The sequence below is a fragment of the Penicillium griseofulvum genome, assembly GCF_001561935.1.
Source record: "Penicillium griseofulvum strain PG3 chromosome Unknown contig_79, whole genome shotgun sequence".
NCBI lineage: Eukaryota > Fungi > Ascomycota > Eurotiomycetes > Eurotiales > Aspergillaceae > Penicillium > Penicillium griseofulvum.
The window spans coordinates 1,252,178-1,271,012 of record NW_024467420.1 but is presented as its reverse complement, the minus strand read 5'-3'; the positions used below and the strand labels follow the sequence as shown (position 1 = coordinate 1,271,012).

Here is an 18,835-nt window from a genome sequence, read left to right as displayed (position 1 = left end):
ACCAGTCAAGTGCGGGCGATGAATTCCCAGTGGCCTCCACTAAGGGAAAAGCGTGTTGTGACATAGGCGGCGTCCCCATTAAGTCAGGCAGATTGTCCGGCCTAGACGGTGAATCCTCAAAAGACCGTGCGGGCATAGCAGATAGAGATGGGGAGGACTCAATATTACCAATTGGGGTCGCGTTGACTCTGCGCACCCAGGTGGGTTGTGTAGACTCGGCGTAAACACATTCGGTTGAACATCTCCAGCGGCATCGCTGGCATGGTCGCTCACCAGAGCATTTAGTCTTCGAAGCTCGGCATGCTGTACAAGAACGAAACGTCCTTTTTCCTCTCACAGAATCTTGGTCTATTTCAGCTCCAGTGGTTGGAGACCTCAGCGGCGTTGTGTAACCGGAGCAGACCAGTCGCAATCGAGCGCAGTTAGCGCATTCGCCAGGCCTTTCGTCACATTTGACCTGTGAAATTACAATTGCATGCTTTAGAAAATCAGATCATTTGGAGCAGAGATAGCTTCTCACTTTTCGAGCACGACAGGTGCGACATCCTAAACATATTAGCGGACCCACTATTTCTGCTCAGAGAAAGACTCACCAAATCGTGATCGCGATGTTTTTTTAGTCGTACCCATTCTAGCGATTTACCTAAAGGCTTTTGTTGTAGTGTGAACATTGAGAGAACATTTCGAACTATCGGCTGGTCGGCTAATGTTATTGCGGGATATGCATGTCGAATGACGAGATCCCAGAAAATGTGGGGAAGGTACATAGGTACAGACCCATAGGTACATTTTCTACAAAGGGCTTAGTGTCTATCAAATGTAACAAACAAATCATTCAAACGTGGCAAACCCAACAAATCTGGCAAACGTCGCAAACAACATACTAAAATTAGGCCGGGGCCGAACCGCCCCTCACCCGTGGACACGAGCTTTTCTTACTTCCAAGACAATCCGTACAGTTCACTGCGATTTACGTTTCTTCATGTCGATATGGGCTCCAAAACAGCCGAGAATGACAGCGAGGGAGGTGGCAGTATGTTATGCAGCAATTGTCCTCCATCCAAATTAGTTAGCTAACATTTGGCAGATGCTCCTCCCAGCTCAACCAAAGCGAATGCAACCGGTGGAGAACCACGGGGTGCCCATTGGTCCCGTGATGGTGATGGCACACTTGGAGAAGGTGATGCAGATGACGATGCCGACGGCGCTAATGGCCCCGGCATTGATACCTCGTTGAACTCGCAAACTGTATCCTCGACAAATATGAAGAAAAAACGAAAAAGATCCAAGAAGAAGTCGTCCGTGTTGAAGCAATCTTCACCACCGCGGGTTCCTCTTGCCGATCTCTTCCCTGATCGGCAGTATCCACATGGCGAATCTCAACCCTATGAGTGTGTGGTCGAAAATACGGCCCGGACAACCGCTGAGGAAGTTCGACACCAGTCCCGTCATCACATAGAAGATGAAACCATCTTGAATGACTATCGGAAGGCCGCGGAGATTCACCGGCAAGTCCGACGCTGGACGCAAGAGACCGCTCGTCCCGGCCAAACCCTCACGGATATTGCCGTGGGAATTGAGGATGGCGTGAGAGCATTGCTCGACAATGCCGGCCTAGAGACCGGACAAGGTCTCCTATCCGGAATGGGCTTTCCCACGGGACTGTCTCTTAACAATTGTGTTGCCCACTACACGCCGAATCCAGGCCAAAAGGATGTGGTCCTCGACTCAAGCGATGTCATGAAGGTCGATTTCGGCGTTCATATAAATGGTTGGATTGTCGATAGTGCTTTCACAATGTCTTTTGACCCAACCTATGATAATCTGCTCGCCGCTGTCAAGGACGCGACCAATACTGGCATCAAGGTATCCGATTTTAATTTGTTTTTATGGTAGACTTACGACTGACAAGTGCCAGAATGCCGGGGTCGATGTTCGAATTAGTGACGTAAGCGCTGCCATACAGGAAGCGATGGAAAGCTACGAGGTTGACATCAATGGTCGCACGTTCCCTGTGAAGGCGGTGCGCAATATCAGTGGACACAATATTGAGCAATATCGCATTCACGCCGGAAAGTCTATACCATTTGTCAAGAACAATGACAATACTAAGATGGAATTGGGAGAGATATTCGCTATTGAGACATTTGGAACAACCGGTCGTGGCTATCTGTTTGATGGGGTATGTTTCATCCTTGCCTATATATCGTCATCATCTGCTCATGCATTTCTTTAGCCTGGGGTCTATGGGTATGGTAAAGACCCGTCCGCACCAAAAAAGATCACTTCGCATCTTGCTAGCGCCAAGTCCCTCTATCAGAAAATCAACGAAAACTTTGGGTCGCTGGTCTTCTGCCGTCGCTATCTTGAACGGCTTGGTGTCGAACGGTATCTAGCTGGCGTGAGTTCCTATAGTTCTACCATCGAAAAACGTGTACTTACAATGAACAGATGAACAGTCTTGTATCTAGCGGCCATGTCGAGCTCTACCAGCCTCTGATGGACATCAAAGGGTCATATTCCGCGCAGTTTGAACATGTATGTGACCCTTCTTCATTGTAAAAGAACCCGCAACGCTAATCCTTCCAGACCATTTTGTTGCGAGAATCAGGCAAGGAAGTTATCAGCCGTGGAGACGACTATTGAGGTCACTTCAGAGAATCACTGGAAGTGTAGCTTTTTTATAGCTCCTTTCAACAGTACCCTACTTTGATCGCTATTCAACACCGCTTTCACTGCACACTCCTTTCAATTTATCTGCTCTTAATGTTCATTCAACATGGCATAGTCGAATTTTATATCAACATCGATTTACCTCAATCCAACAATTTTTACCTACAATTATTAGTCATCGCCCTGACTCACAATGTCTCACATCTAACAGCATTTACATTGACTGGCGACGGAAATAGAGAGAAATCAGTAAACAAGAAACGAGCGCAAACGCTTTTATTCGCCCAGTGGGCAAGGATGAGGTCACGATCTATCAAGCATACAAATCTAACCCTGACTTCGACTCAACAGATATGATAGTATCTCGTGGCGGGATCATACTCGAGCGAGACTTCTGCTTCCATAGAGCCCAGGTCCACAACAATCTGGCGCCAAATACTGACCTCGTACGAGTCTGCCAACCCCCCGGACAAGATCATAGCACATAAATAGCGTTCTGTCTTCTCATGCGATGAAAGACAATAACTCGGATTGACCTCATTGCCAAAAATATCTTTCATGTTCTTTCCAACCACATTCTGTGGACACAGAATCATGACGATTCTCTGTTCACACGAAATCCCAGGGAATTCCACCGTTGCATTACAACGAACCACCATACCAGGCCGAATGCGATCTTTGAATGTTCGCATGTCCCCCTCACACACCAAGTCACGGGAGGACACACGATTCACAGATACCACGCTCGCCGGGGAACTAGGGACTTGTTGAATTAAATCGGGTTTTCCATTCTGCCCCGTCCTCGAGACGCGTGTGGAGTCAATGTGAAGGCGCCAAAGCTTTGAATGGAAGGCTTTGGCTTGCCTCTCCGTTACACCCTTAGTACGGAGACAGCGGGCGACAAATTGCGGTAAAGGAATGCTTAAGAGCTGAGGGCCAGTCTCGTGTGGTGCAAGAATGGAGGGTGAAATCACGGGATTTCCCGACTGTGTAAGTTAGCATTATAGTTTCGGAGGGTTATGGTTGAAGTTTGAAATTTGAAAGGTATAACTTACTTCCCTGGTGATATAACTTCGGAGATACTTGTTATTCCATGATTTGGGTATCGTAGGATTATGCTCCGCCGACTGATATTTGACCTCAGTCGAGCAAAGCATATTGGCATAACGAAGAGTATTTTTGCTTGCCGCAGTGTCTAAAAGGCTTGGGTTGATGCAGGCTAATACTGCAGTCCTGGAGTTTCGAGTACCAGACGGATCAAACACATGCTTTAGGACTCGCGTCAATGTGCTCTGACGATATGGAATGTATGATCCCTTTTGACCCTTTTTCAAAGTTTCGGGTGCGTTGTTGGCGATTGCTATACCTCTTATGCAGTCTTTGAGTATCGATAGGCTGATATTGATCTCACGGGTCTCCTTCATCCTGTCGGCGCTGTGATTGGCAAGGTCTCGTGCTGCCTCCGACCCTGCGAGGTCAATCAAGTAGAGGATGCCATCTTCTGAAACTCCTGGTAGTATGTTCACAGCTCTGATACGGCAAATTGCGTGGGAGCGGGATGACCCGTCATTTTTCTCTGTACCGGCAGTCTGTCGAAATGACGTTGCTTTTTCGATCAATTCTAAAAATGCAGACTTGCTATCGATCGGAAGTTCTTGGGCACCAACAAGCTGTGTATCGCCAAACGAGTCTTGAAGGATTGAGAACGGCGCACGCGAGTCCAAGAGGTCTGATCGTGAATAACTGTCAGCAGGTAGTAAAGTATGAAATTCGAGTCGCCTATTTGTAAATCACCTACCGTATGCTGAGTTCCCAGCAAGCTCAAACATCGAAACATGTAGTTTCCGCTCGGTTGTCCAGGCCTCATCAAACAAAGTATCGGCGAGGAGTCGTTCCATTCCACTGATAGTATAGGTTTTACCCGACCCAGTTTGTCCAAAGGCAAACAGCGTGCCTATGCCTCCTTCCCATACCGAAGGAAGAAGTGGTTGAAGTAGTTTTGTATAAAGTATCTCCGTAGGGCAATCGGCACCAAACACGCTACCGACTCGGAATGAAGACGACTAGGAAGATGTAAGGAGGTTTAGCGTCTCTCATCTCCCTCATCCTTTTAGGGGTCTGAAGCCGAACTGTGCCCACTAACATTTAACGTAGGCAGGCCTCTGACGACCCTCTTCAATTCATGAAGATCCACTACTCCACTTTCATTGCGAGGGAAAATAGCGGGGACCTGACCGGATTCCGTCTCGTGGTTCAATATAGGTCGTATACGAATGGCCACAACAATGTTCGAAGACTCCCCGACATTTTTATTCTCAGTTGTGGTCGGTCGCTGAGGCTTGAAACGCTGCACTAGAGACTGATATCGTGACACGTTTTCTAAGAGATATTGCTCCATAGTCGTCGGCAACCAATTTCTGGAGAGTAGGGAGAAAACAAAGGCAGTGTATTTGTGGGTAGTTAAGGGTATATTAACACAAAGGATAAATTTCTCCTGGGGCACCGCACTATCGTAAAAGAGCGGTGAGCTCGTTTTGTGATGGATGTTTGAGGATGTCCAAGGCATCCGTTGTTTCTACTTTCATTGTAAGTGTCTCATTCAAGTTTGTCAAATAGACAAAGCCAGGCAGTTATGTACTATCACCCGACCACTTAGATCGCTACCTACCTGAAACCCCCAGTCCCCGAGGGCAACCGAAAAGCGATCGGCACCATCAACTTCAAGACAAAAGACCGAGCGAGCATTCATGCTGGAACCCGAACCACAGCACTCTCTATTACTCCACAACCATAGCTCAATTATTTCTCGTTATTAGAGGAATGCCGATTTGTAGCTACGCTCACCAATCGGTGAGCACCCCTTCGAACCGTGACCGCCTCTAGAGAATATCCATATCTCAATAGACAGATAGTTGATGTTGCGTTGGGTCAGGGATAATGAAAAAATCGAGTCCTGGGGCCCCATAAGCAGGCAGATCCTGGTCTGCATATGACCTTTTTTTCGATGAGTCTAGAATCTATTGAACGGGAGGAGGGATCTGGGAACAATTGAAATTCACATGTGATGCCCTCGATCTCCCCTTATGATACGTTCGATTTGTGCGTATATCGGCAATTTCTAGTCCGTAAGCACGAAAGCCCAATGAAACTGGGCTTTATTGCTGTCGCATTCATCTTTGAATCTTCCAAGTTGCTTTTGCCCTGCATGACATGCATGAACGACTCTTTGTGGGGGTACCTAATGCAAGCTCTAGAAGATATGCCGCTAAAAGCTGACCGCAGCCTTCATATCCGACACTGAGCTTTGGACCTACACCCAAGTGTCTATCAGGTATCTTGATTGGTTCTTTGTAGATATGAAAGTGTTTTGTTTCTTTGCCACGATATGACCGCTAAGACCTATGATTGTTGGACGTTGAATTTCACAGTTTTCATCAAAGGTTATACGTAGAAAAGGTCGTCTGCACAAATAAAGCCCTTTTCCACCTTATTTTACCGTCGACTTTAACCCTCTTCTTGTAGTTGACCATGCACATGAACTTCCGAAGTGTCGATCCGGATATCAGGTAATAATCGGTCCAGTACCTGGAAACCTTTACGAAGCAGCTCTAACATCAAACAATTTGATTTGTGAAATGCAGCATTAAGGCCCAAAGGATTTCGACCATTTCAGCATTCCTTTCTCTGCAAGCAAGTACCAACAGTGTCCCCGTGTCAAAATCTCGCGAAGCAATATTGGCCAAAAGTAGTTAGAGAAATAAGGTATTCGGGGCTGTAAATTTGCTCATTACGTGCGTGATTTAGTGCGTTTCTTTCTTCGTGAAGTACATGATATGGCATCAAAAGTAGTCACAAAGGGTGTTTCCGAGTCTCTGGAGCAGGAGTCTCATAGCGCGAGATCATCGGCGTATACAGGGAGTGGGGGAATGCCAAAGGCCAATCAATAGCACTAGCAGTTGGCCGATAGGCGACTGGTCCGTATAGATGTCACGTTCTGTGTTAAAATTACACGGCGAGAACTAACGCGACATCGCGACGATCTTTACCCCGTGGAAAGCGTTCGCCAAACGTTGGTTGGGGATCACCCGGTTCCGGGTTTGGTGCTAGTTGTAAATGGCAATGTGTCTCGGCCTAGCTAAGCATAATGATATCTGAGAAGACTGGTAAAGACACCACTGGAAGGTCTACTGAAAAGAGGACTGAAAAGAGTAGTGAATAGAGATCTGTTGTGGTATCCAGCCGGGTACCTATGTTATCAGACCTCAGTAACTTCATGTTCGTCTATAGAAATCAATCTTCTCCTCTCTACTCTTGGTATCAACATCAATTGACATAATGAATATTCTACAGGCCTACATTGATCAGGTCTAGGACACAGATACGACCCAAGCCCCTGCAGTGCTAACAACTCTATCCGGATATATCAACGTGACAATGCAGAATCCAGCGACAACAAGCCTTCGCCAGAGTGCCCTCTTGCAATCCCTCCAACACGGTAAATACATCCCAGACTTGCTTAGATGAAGCTTATATATATTGAGGGGATTAATACTCTTCTAACGCGCCTAACGGACCTCGTCAAAGGGTGTATTTAGCAAAGTTATCTGCACAAATTAAGCCCTTTCCCGCCTTTTTTCGCCGTCGAACTCTAAAAGTGGGCCATTTCAACAGAATGAGATCTGAGAATACCACTAAAGAGATATGTGAGTATACTACTGAAGATACTTCAAAAGGCCGCTCATGCGGCCGACGATTCTCGTATCTATAAGTGTGTTATTCTAGTATAATGCCGTACATAGTTCCGTAACATAACTCGTCAAATCCTTACCAGGGCGGCCTTGTTGAGGCGGACTGGACAAGACTTGAATGAACAGCAATCGACTGATTGTGACCAATATCCTCATTCAGGGAGTCATTTGAAGGATGCGTGCCTCTATTGGGACCGACGGTGACGTAGTTAGTTAACCCAATCTCATCTTTGTGTGCGCCCCTCTTCATTTTATCGAACCCGTAGTCGAATTTTGGACCATGGCTGATTTTATTCCTTTGGAGACCTTGCCCCGAACTACTCTGTCCTCCCAGTCTTTCTGAAGAAATACCAGCGCTTTGTGAATTCAAACTGGGTAAGATTGATCGATGGGCGAGTCGAGCAAGTGGTGCAAGATGAGGGAGACAGGCACAAACCACCGCAACCGATGGCTCAATGGTTGACCAGATGAATACAGGTCCCATCAGCCAAGTAACGTCGGCGGCTTTCATAAACTGAGAGAGGAAATGGATCCGCACGATGCTAGCAACAAAAACACTGTGGTGACTATAGTTCAGCTTCAGGGAATCAGGGTTAGAAGGAAAAAGGATGTGGACATACAAAATTCCGACGGCCATAATACCACAAATTGCGAGTTTCTTCCGTAGGGTCATTTGAAGCCGAGCAATTCGCGGGAAAGGGATGATCAAAATAATGAAGTCATTCAGCATGTTAAGGATCCCTAACGCGAGAAAGAATTGGTTGACATTGATGCATTTTCCCTCCGTGGCGCTGAATTGTGTCCAAAAGTGGGAGACTGGTCTGCAGGCATTTCCCATTGTTACCCAAATAATAATAGGATATGAGAGTGTGAGGAACAAGCCAAAAATGAGAGCCATTTTCAACGACGGTTCCAATGGTGAAAAGACTCGTCTATAGAAAGCAAGTATGGAGAGTCTGGTACAAGTGCAAGCAGAGGCATAAATGAACGTGTAACAGAACAGGAGCTAAAAGGTTGGATTAGTAGAGTGTACCGGGCTTCTAGAGGGCGTTCGCTTACCCTGTACAAGTCCATCAATTCTTCCAGCTTAACTGCCCAGATGTGCTTTCCTGCACCGGTGGTGCCGCCTAGTTGATTCGTCAAACATTGGTCTTTTGCCTTGAATTTCAGTTCTCACCTGCGACACTTATTGCAGTTGTGGCAGCTATACAAATCTTTGCGCAAATATAGTTAGTAAATGCGATACAGACTCGCCAATAAGTAACTCACTAGAGCCGCAATGATTGCCCAATCATCCGCCATCAAGGCATTTCGGAGGACGATTCGAGCAGTGAAGCGTATAATCACCAACACAGCAGCAAGGCAGAGCATTGCAATGACCACGCCATTGTTAACAGATACATCGCTGGCAGTGAGGTCGACATTCGCTGGGGCGGGCCCAAATAGAGCAAGAATGGCCGGGTCCTCATTCATGGCAATGCGTAGTTGATGAGGGAAAATCTACAACATCGAGCCAAAGCGCCTAGCATGAACTCTTAAGCGAAATCAATTGTCCCTATCGGCTAAGAAAATATTGAAATCACCTGGCCCCTGAAACTACAACTTTAGTACATCGCGGAGAGGCACCTTACTACATAAAGATATTGTCCACGGGTACAAATCCGGATTTTCTTAGTTCGTAGACTAGTTATATGACAGGCGATCGGCGTCGGCCCCGGGGGCTAACAAAAGTACCGCTCTAAAGAAATGTGTTCTGAGTGAGGATCTCCGGGGATTGTCCTCATCCGGTGTGAGCCAAGCAGGCCGTTGTAGTCTTGTTAGCACTAGGACTCTAGGGCCAAAACCTGCTTCACTAGTCTATCTAGCAATTCTAGGGTTTTATCAATTCTCACACAATATGCTGCGTAGTAAGGCTGAGGGTATCCAATAATTGAGCAATGATAGATATTGTATATGTGATTCAAAAATATACAAAAAAATAAGGCCAAATAAACATCTCAATACAATAGCCATAGTGTAGCCGTTGGCGCTATATTTTTAGTGAAATTGCGCTGTCCCGTCCCAGGCCCTAACCATCCTTCAATGGAGACGCGCAACAATGTCATTGAGGTCGTCTAGCCAATAAAACAACGGTATGTTTAAATTCATTGTAAAAGGACTAGTTTATACTCCGCTTAAAATTAGTCCGTGCTCCATATGGAGCAGTACAATTGTACATTGCACATGCATCCAAGCCGAGACCATGTTTTATGTTCACTTTTATTGTGGATATACCCGCCTTTCATCCCAGTAGTCTAACAATCATTACGTCTCCTTTCAAATTCCCCCTTTTCTAAGTATCATAAACCAATTGCTGGAATATGGGATCTATCATGAACGACCGACCGATCCCTGAGCTCACAGCTTTGGAGCGTATCGGGCCAAAGGGCTATCTTCGTTATGTCTTCCCGTTTCAGCTCCAAGAGGGGTATGACTTGAATGAAGTTGTTCGTGTTCTTCAAGCCGGATACCAAGCTCTCACACAAAGAATCCCAGAGGTCGGATGCGAGGCCGTTCCCGACGGCAATTCAAAACAAAAGGGCGTTATGAAACTCCAGGGACAGACGGATGGCGACGCAGCGCGCATCGTGGTCAAGGACCTACGTCAGTCCTTCGAATCCGATTATGCGGAGTTGAAAGATAAATCCTTCCCCGTGGCCTCCTTTGACGCCGATACGTTCTGTTCCCGTTCTGTTTGGCCTTCAGCTGGAGAACGACTGCCAATTTCAGCTGTACAGGCCAATTTCATCCGCGGAGGGCTCATCCTGACGTGGTGCATTTTCCACATGGTGGGGGATGGTACAACATTCTATACTTGGACAAACATCTGGGCGGAGGGGTGTCGTCGGGCACAGGGACTAGAGATCCTAGATCCCATCGAGCTTACCGACGCCATTTGGACAGACCGCGCGCAAGTAACAAAGCCCTCCGGCCGCAATGCTGGAAAGATAGAAGACCATCCAGAGTATACCCTTCTTCCTTTCACACCCCCGGGAGCCCCGCCAAAGATGACTTCACTCAGCCATCGAGGTCAGGTTTTCTATTTTTCTCCGGAATCCTTAGCAGCGCTGAAGGAGGAAGCGTCTCCAGCGAATGCGACCGAGCCGTCTGATCAAAAATGGATCTCGACCAATGATGCTCTTGCGGCGTTGCTCTGGCGTACAGTTATGGCAGTACAATCGCCCCTGGAGACTCTCGAGGGTGACCCTGTATCTGTATACAATATCGCTATTGATGGGCGGCAACGGACAGATTTCAAGTTGCATCCTGAGACTATGGGGTGTTTCCTGGAGTATGTTGCAGTCTCTGTACCCATCCGGAAAATGCTTAGCACGCTCAATTTGGCCGATCTGGCGACGGAGATTCGGAAGGCGCTTCTGCGGGCCGATGGGCAGTTCACGGATGACGTGGTATCTCTTGTAGATCAGCTTGAGGACGTCGATCGGCTGGTACCTACCGCTTTCCTGGATGTTCCCGGCTTCAACTGCGTGTTAACCTCATGGGTGAACTTCAAACTGTACGGGTTGGAGTGGGGACCACTGCTGGGCAACAATATCGAGTCTGTACGTGTGCCCCATCTTGGTTGCATCAACGGTTGTCAAGTTGTGCTCCCAGTGTTGCCGAATGGTGGCATGGAGATTCTGGTCGGTGTTGAAGAGAGTTCCTTAAACCGACTACTGAAGGATCCGTTGTTCGCGAAATATGCTGTCGCTCGCTAGTGGCTTCCTGAATGGGAGTATTTTGGCTGTTATTTGTCAATAGACCACACAATATACATATGACACGTCGGCCACGTGTAAGGCTCCAAGGAGAAAGGACACAGTAGTCGATCGAAAGTGTTCACTCTTAGGGGAGATAGAAAGAGGAAAGGAACAACATCAATCTTGAGAAGGGAGCAAACTATCCCCTAAACCTAAGGCATTAGCTTCGTCAATATATTCTAGGACCACGGCGCCGAGTGTAGGATACCAGCCATCTCCATTCAAGTGTGCATGAGATGGGTCTCCAATTCCCTTACATACATGCCAGCTATCTATTTTCTATTTGGTTCACACGTCAATAAAGAGGGTCAAAAACAATAATTCTTAATTCAAGTAATAAAGTGAGTGGTGTTTGGCTCACTTCTCCCCAGCACCCTTTCCTCTTTTCACAAACTCTCTCAACACATTGTCAGTCATTGTAGCGACGTCGTTATTATAATCATCCCAGCCCATACTACAATACCAGTTGATACTACCAACAGAGAATACCGCGCCACCACCGGAGGCATCATAATATACCAGGTCACTTCTGACCATATCACAAGTCGAACCGAGAGTGTTCACCATGGGGAACATGGAGTCCTCGTTGAAAAGTCCAAAGGAATCATCATGCTGTTGACTTCTTCCCAGTAGGACCGCATTCGACGGTGTTCCAAGCGCAAAATCCAGACGATCGATCTCATCACCGCTGGCGCCGCCACCGAAGCCCTTTGCGCCAATCGGCTGAGTTGGGTCAATACCCTTGAAAATCCAGCTATATTTCTCATCCTGGGCATATTTCAAATCTGCTGTATAAGGCTTTCCGGGTCCAGTACCGAACGCACATGGCCCAATACCCCAGAGGTAGTTGGGAGCACGACCGCGGCTGCGCCATAATCCTCCGAGGGTTCCGGTAAGACTGTGCATACGTTCTCCAGCGGGGAACGTGACGGAACGACAACCCTGATCGCCCTTCCGAACTTCCATGCGGTGAGAACGATCATTGAGAACATCGGCGACCCAGTAGAATCCGTTGCCGCCCAAGTACATCAAGTTGCCGCCTGATTTGGCGAATGCACTGAAGGCGTCGAGAGAAGTAAGAGTGTGGTATTCGGGGTGGCAGCCTGTGATGAGTGTGGTGTACTGCGCGGTTGCTTCCTGACCTTTGCTGCTCAAGCAATGATCGGTGATAATGTCATAGGGAATTCCGGAACGTTCCAGGTATCCGACCATGAGGAGATCGGCGCTGAACTCGCGAGGCCGGTCCAAGGCCCAGTGTACATATCCAGGTCGGAGATTGAGAATCGGTCGGAGAGCACTCGAGTATGCATTGGGGGAGCCGTCTGTGTGAACGTCATAGGCCGACAGACCCAAATCCGGTCGGCGGGCCAGGTTCTTATAATACTCGTTACCACGGCCGATGCTAACTCCATCCGGAGTTGTCATTGCTGACGACTTGCTCTCGTCGTACATTCTCTCATTGGCATATGCGAGGTATGTGAATGTTGTCATGACCAAGGCCACCTTGGCCGTGGAACTGGGGTTCGGTCGGACGAAGAATGTGATCATATCGCTTGTTCCGTCTGCAGTCTTGACTTCAACGGCATATGCACCCGAGCGAGCGGTTGATGGGATAGTAATAGTGAAGTTTGTGGACCACTTTGCATCATCAAGATCATCCTCGTGGAAGTGGATGGCTCCATATCCGTACGAAGCTTTGGTCCAGTCTGGCTGAGTGCCATCCCAGTTATATCCCTTAACGGCGCGAGTGGGTGCATTAATCAAAACACCATGGCGACCATTTCCAGAAACATCAACGATAGAGTCGCTGGAGATGTCTTTGGAGAAGTCATACTGCGCGACTGTGCGGCGTGATGCACCCGTCACGGTAAAGGAAGGAGAGTCGATTCGGCCATTGTAATAGCATGCCGACTTAGAGCTCTGTTCATTGATATCTTTGAACATGCCTGCACCAAACATTAGCGAGTTCGATCCCAGAACCAGCGGTGCCGACAAGGCAGTAGTCATCTTCTCGCCATTGGGAGCGGTCTCGGCGAGACGGTTCAACTGATGAATGCTCGAAGTCAAGGTGTTGTTAACAATACTGAGGCTAATCTTGAGCCATCTCCAGCGATTCACGAGAAGCTGGCTCTGGACGACCTGGATCTTATCTCCGGTGCCGATATAGAATTCAAGCTTTGAGTTTTTCAAAACGACAGCGAATCCAGTCCGAGAAGGGATGTCGAGACATGATACAAGGGTTTGGCAGTAGTAGTCCACATCAAGCAAGTATGGCTGCGCATGGAACTCTACTTCGAAGCCCTCTCCCGCTGCAAGGGCCACATCCGCCCAGGATGGGATAAGAGCATAGGAGCCTGCACAGGCATCTTGAAAACAACCATCCTCGTGGTGGCCAACGGGGACCTCAGTGATATCTTCTATCACAACTGGGGGAGCATGAGGACCGCTAAACCCCTGAACAAGACGGACTAAACGGTGATCATATCCCTTTTCGGTACTTGAGATCTAAAAGGGGTTAGCGTTTAAATAGGTACGGAAGGTATTCCGATGATCCGGGGAAACCAGACTCTGGATCCATGGATGGAAATAACCTACTTTGATATCAACCGGGTCTCCAGGGGAAACAATCCAAGGTTGAGCATAACCAATTATTTGAGTTTCTTGAGACATCCCTGTAAAAGTCGGTTAATTCAAGATTCTTGGCTATCCGGTAGTCCGGGAAGTTAGCGCTTACTGGGAAAGGCAAAAGAGGGGTTAGATCGTTCTTGCTCAGATCAGAGAGAGACCTGAGAGTTCATCCGCCCATATTAGTACCGGAAGTTAAGCTTTAAAGCTCGATATTTTCAAGGAGGCTCACCTGAATTCCAGGATTGGTAACTGAATGATTTACTACATTTGGAATGAGAGCAGAGATGTGCCACTTATCTACCCTCGATCTTTCGCTGTAGTCAATAAACCGATTGGCTAGAGGAATAAAGTATACGTCTGACAATCATAGCCCGCTCCCGATATCCGATCGGCTGACCCCAAATAGGTGATGGCTTGACAGGGATGTCAAGCTCCCCGGGTTGACTTTTCCTTAAGCTCGCATCTTAAACGCGTTTATTTAACCCGATCGGGAAACAGATCTAGACCACCAATCGCTTGCCGGGGGATTTGGAGCTATCATTCCCACTTACCTAGGTATCCAGTGGCGTCAACTAATTCTTATCGCCTCGCTTGGCTATCGGTGTTACATTATGTCTGCATTTACCCGTGGACCCCAATCAATCTTTGTATTTCGTATCTCGTGTTTTAACTACGCTATCTGATAAACTGATAAATGGGATTAAAATAATATAGTGGCCAATGGTTGGTATCCCAAACATTACCCGAGATATCTTATCTCCAATAAGGAGTGGGAAATTGGAGAAGGGGTGATAATATATTTTGGGGCGGGAAGTTCCGAATTTCGATGCTACGATACCACCTGGGCAACCATGGAGTTGGAGATTACGACATTACCCCCTTCGGTAGGAGAGAGGGTATTGTACGCTAATGATCTGGTCCCACTCTGGGGAAACAAGATTACGGTTTACCCCAGACTCATATACGCGATCGGCAACCAATGGATAAGTCATTGGTTGGTTAATCAAATCTCCCTAGATTGTGTTATCTTTGGGAGTGGCATGGCTGCTGGGCGTTTTCTGAGGAAGTTAATATAAGATCATACCAGGATCTCCTGAATTAATTTCCCGTCTGGTCTTAGACTTCTCACTCTATTATTTTATTGCCTAGAGAAGGAATTCGCTCGAGATGGCTAATCACGATATTGAAGCCGTGGCGGACTCAAAGTCAGTGCACGCAAACGCCCCCTCGGATACGCCAACTCCCGGGCATATGGACGAAGGTGAACTCGTGATTCTCACGAATGAAGACGTTTGTCCATCTTGATGATACTTGCTAAAAGAAAGCTGGCTAATCCCTGTCTGTTTAGAACATCCGCATCCGGAGAAAGACCGATAAAAGGATCCTAGCGATCCTTACTTGGGTATACTTCTTGCAGGTGAGGGAAACAATCCAATCATTCCTTCTGTATGATGCTAATTATTCGTCGGTTAGATCTTAGACAAGGGTGTCCTAGGAACTGCTTCCATTTTCAATCTTCAAGAAGACACCGGTCTTGTGGGAAGCCAATATTCTCTTGTTTCTTCTATTGCTCCTATTGCGCAGGTAGCATGGCAGCCATTCTCGGCATGGCTTATTGTGAAGGTCCCGCCCCGTATTCTGATGCCCTCTATGATCCTCTGCTGGGGAGTTGCAGCAGCGAGTACTGCCGCATGCCACAATTTTGCGGGCTTGGTCACCGTTCGTTTCTTCCTCGGTCTCTTTGAAGCTGGGTGTATGCCTCTCTTCACAATCCTCACTGCTCAATGGTATCGTCGTGTCGAACAACCACTTCGAGTTTCAATTTGGAATTCTATGAACGGAACTGCCACTATGGTAGCTTCTGCTCTGTCGTATGGACTTGGCCATATCCCCCCTACTGTGCTGAAGCCATGGCAAACGTAAGTCACTATTGATCCTGAAATTGAACGTGTCTAATTATTTTGCAGTATCTTCCTTGTTGTAGGATTGGTTACTATCGTTACCGCGCCCTTTATCTATTGGAAACTCGACAACGATATCACGACCGCGCGCTTCCTCACTGAACACGAACGAAAGCAAGGCGTCGAGCGCCTCCGCGCAAATCAGACCGGTTCCGCTTCTTACGACTTTGACTGGTCCCAAGTCATTGAAGTTGCTCTTGACCCTAAGAGTTGGATTTGGATTATCATGGCCTTGTTGCCAAACATGGGATCGGCGATGACGAGCACTTTCGGCCCTCTTATTGTGAAAGGCTTCGGCTTCGATGCATACGAAACTTCCTTGCTGAACATTCCCTTCGGCGCTATGCAAACCATCGTCATCATCAGTGGTTGCTGGGCCTCTTACAAACTGAGACTGAAGTCTGCCATTTTGATCGGTTTCATGATCCCTGTAGTTGCGGGCATTGCAGTCCTTTACGCACTCCCACACGAGAAGTCACAACAGGGCCCGCTTCTACTGGCCTACTATCTCTGTGCCTTCTTGTTCGCCGCAAACCCCCTCCTCCTGTCGTGGGTCGTGGCAAACACCGCTGGTGCCGCCAAGACCTCGGTCACGATGGCACTTTACCAGGCCGGTACCTCGGCCGGAGCTCTCGCCGGTCCACTTCTGTTCACTGCAGAGCAAGCTCCATCATATCTCCCCGGTATCCGGGCTGTTCTCGGCCTGTTTATCGCATTGGTTGGCTTGGTGGTCATCCAGGTTCTCAATCTAAGCTGGTTGAACAGACTGAACAAAAAGAGGAGAATCAGCAATGGAAAGATTGGGGATCTCCAAGATAAATCCATGACCCATGCCTTTGAGACCGACGGGAAGGTGGTGGACGAGCCACGTACGGCGGATGCAGCACCATTTGTGGACTTGACTGACCGCAAGAATGATGAGTTTGTATATGTTTATTAGGCGGAAGGTTGGTTAGAACCCCTGCGAGAAGCAGTGGATGATTTTGTGCTTTTGCATCATTGGAGTTATAAAACTAGAGTATAGATTTATGATAGATGGTCATATATATATCCCATATTTGAAGAATTGTGATTGACAAAATTATTTCTTCTGACTCGAAACATATGACTTGCAATCTAGTGTTACCAGTATCACACATTTTGATATAGCCCTGGGGATGCCAGTTCTTAATGTTCGAATACTACCGTCATGTGCCATATGCTCTTGACAGTTTTGCCTCTTCCCTTATCTGTAGTTTTACAGCTTTCCAGGATATGCGTATTGCTTCGTCGGTTTCATTATCCCTGCTAACCAGTAATGCTCCCAACCTCATATAATCTGCAATATATATAGCAGCGAAAGCAGCATTTGAACTTCACACGATGCTTAGTTAATACTATGTTCCAATCCAAAACTAGGTAGCTGCTGAGAATTATTTACAAGTATGGTAGGAATATTGATGATCGAAATTTTTACTTTGGGATCTATAGAGCTATGACACGTGAATCATAAAGTCGGAGACAAGGAGGCAAGACATGAATGATCGCTTAGAAGTGACCCTCAACCTCGACGGGGGTGTAAACCTCCTCCAAGTACTTCTCTTCCTCAGCAGTAAGCTGCTTACCGCGTGCGGACAAAGCATCCTCGAGTCTGTCGACGCTGCTAAAGCCAATGATAGGACTGGTTACGCGCTTACATTGCCAGGCGAGTGTAACCTGGGACATAGTCCATCCCTTGCGCTTCGCGAGCTCCTCCACTCTGTTAATGATTTCCTCGGACTCAGGGCGCAGGCTGGAAGGTGTCTCATTGCCACCAGAAGATCTGGTAGTGGTTCCACGAACTTTCAGGGGACGAGCAAGCTGTCCCTCGGCGAGAGGTCCCCAAGGGACAACAGCAACACCGGTGAGGTTGCAGTACTTGATCATCTCACGCTCCTCCTCACGGTAGAGCAGGTTGTAACGGTTCTGCTTCATAGTTAGCACTCCGGATAATCTAGTCGGAAATTTTGAATTGTACGCACCTGCATGGCGACAAACTTGGTCAATCCCATCTTCTCGGCGTATGATTGCATCATGACGAATTCGTAAGTCCACATTGAGGAGGCTCCGAGGTAGCGGATCTTTCCTGCAACGACAAGGTCGTGAAGAGCGTGCATGGTCTCCTCGATGGGAGTGTCGGGGTCAAAGCGGTGAATCCAGAAGACATCAATGTAGTCGGTCTCCAGACGCTTGAGAGAATCATTAAGTGCCTTAAAGATTGCCGTCCGTGAGAGGCCTTTGCATATAGTTAGTAAGTGCGTCGCCTTTACATCTTAGATGTAGTTGTCATAGCTCACCAAACTGGTTCACGTAATCCTTAGTCTTCTTCAAGTCCTCAATGATAGGGTATGCGTGGAATTGTTGCTCTCCAACACAGCTGTATGCCTTGGTCATAAGAACCAGCTTGTGGCGAGGGATCTGGTATTCCTTGATGGCCTGGGCAATAACTCTCTCGGAGTCGCCATTGGAATAGATGTTTGCAGTATCCCACTAGGTACAGTTAGCTTTCGGTTTCTCACAAACTGAGATGTGGGTACAAACAGTGTTAACACCGCGATCATAAGCCGCCTTCAGCAGTGGGAGGGCCTTGTCGGCACCAGCGACCCAGGGTGCCCATTCAGGGTTTCCAATGCTCATACATCCAACAATGGGAACGGAGACGCGGAGGCCGCTGTTACCAAGGCGCTTATATTCGACCTTGGTCTCGGCCATGGACTTGGCAACTCCTTCGGGAAGGTGTGACAGCGACATGATGGATTTTTAAAGGTTTGAGGTTTGAACTTCCAATTTTCCTTAACTTGCAATTGTTCAGATTAGTTCTGACGTGCCTTTTATAATTTCTGATACTATCCCTACAATATACATGTACACTACATTCTACAGAATCCGATCGTCGGGTCGGTTATGGTGGGGGAGGGGAGAATGGAGTCGTGGAGGTTGGGGAAGGGCCAGGGCCGATTGGGGCCGATTGGGGCCGATTTGGGGCCGATGAAACCGAGCCGATGTC

The 18,835-nt window shown here is 47.7% G+C and overlaps 7 protein-coding genes across 7 annotated transcripts; 3 read left to right on the top strand and 4 right to left on the bottom strand.

The window, feature by feature from the left end:
* Nucleotides 1–990: 990 nt before the first annotated feature.
* On the top strand, nucleotides 991–2,646 carry PGRI_004190 (Winged helix-turn-helix transcription repressor DNA-binding; the record flags this gene model as incomplete). Its single annotated transcript, XM_040788132.1, has 6 exons — nucleotides 991–1,033; nucleotides 1,088–1,866; nucleotides 1,919–2,182; nucleotides 2,237–2,401; nucleotides 2,452–2,538; nucleotides 2,590–2,646. 6 exons carry the CDS (start codon nucleotides 991–993, stop codon nucleotides 2,644–2,646), a joined length of 1,395 nt encoding a protein of 464 aa, XP_040651904.1.
* Nucleotides 2,647–3,017: 371 nt separating this feature from the next.
* On the bottom strand, nucleotides 3,018–4,571 carry PGRI_004180 (uncharacterized protein; the record flags this gene model as incomplete). Its single annotated transcript, XM_040788131.1, has 4 exons — nucleotides 3,018–3,251; nucleotides 3,327–3,659; nucleotides 3,729–4,402; nucleotides 4,472–4,571. The coding sequence occupies 4 exons, from the start codon at nucleotides 4,569–4,571 to the stop codon at nucleotides 3,018–3,020; spliced, it is 1,341 nt and encodes a 446-aa protein (XP_040651903.1).
* Nucleotides 4,572–7,497: 2,926 nt separating this feature from the next.
* Nucleotides 7,498–8,894, bottom strand: PGRI_004170 (uncharacterized protein; the record flags this gene model as incomplete). Its single annotated transcript, XM_040788130.1, has 5 exons — nucleotides 7,498–7,978; nucleotides 8,042–8,427; nucleotides 8,481–8,548; nucleotides 8,599–8,635; nucleotides 8,691–8,894. The coding sequence occupies 5 exons, from the start codon at nucleotides 8,892–8,894 to the stop codon at nucleotides 7,498–7,500; spliced, it is 1,176 nt and encodes a 391-aa protein (XP_040651902.1).
* Nucleotides 8,895–9,781: 887 nt separating this feature from the next.
* On the top strand, nucleotides 9,782–11,179 carry PGRI_004160 (Transferase; the record flags this gene model as incomplete). Its single annotated transcript, XM_040788129.1, has 1 exon — nucleotides 9,782–11,179. The coding sequence occupies one exon, from the start codon at nucleotides 9,782–9,784 to the stop codon at nucleotides 11,177–11,179; it is 1,398 nt and encodes a 465-aa protein (XP_040651901.1).
* Nucleotides 11,180–11,578: 399 nt separating this feature from the next.
* On the bottom strand, nucleotides 11,579–13,891 carry PGRI_004150 (N,N-dimethylformamidase beta subunit family domain-containing protein; the record flags this gene model as incomplete). The annotated part of the gene is made up of 2 exons (XM_040788128.1): nucleotides 11,579–13,726; nucleotides 13,817–13,891. 2 exons carry the CDS (start codon nucleotides 13,889–13,891, stop codon nucleotides 11,579–11,581), a joined length of 2,223 nt encoding a protein of 740 aa, XP_040651900.1.
* Nucleotides 13,892–15,016: 1,125 nt separating this feature from the next.
* PGRI_004140 (Major facilitator superfamily domain, general substrate transporter) lies at nucleotides 15,017–16,750 on the top strand (the record flags this gene model as incomplete). The annotated part of the gene is made up of 4 exons (XM_040788127.1): nucleotides 15,017–15,139; nucleotides 15,198–15,266; nucleotides 15,323–15,768; nucleotides 15,817–16,750. The coding sequence occupies 4 exons, from the start codon at nucleotides 15,017–15,019 to the stop codon at nucleotides 16,748–16,750; spliced, it is 1,572 nt and encodes a 523-aa protein (XP_040651899.1).
* A 587-nt stretch (nucleotides 16,751–17,337) lies between these two features.
* PGRI_004130 (aldo/keto reductase) lies at nucleotides 17,338–18,579 on the bottom strand (the record flags this gene model as incomplete). Its single annotated transcript, XM_040788126.1, has 4 exons — nucleotides 17,338–17,754; nucleotides 17,811–18,064; nucleotides 18,126–18,318; nucleotides 18,370–18,579. 4 exons carry the CDS (start codon nucleotides 18,577–18,579, stop codon nucleotides 17,338–17,340), a joined length of 1,074 nt encoding a protein of 357 aa, XP_040651898.1.
* Between the last annotated feature and the right edge of the window lie 256 nt (nucleotides 18,580–18,835).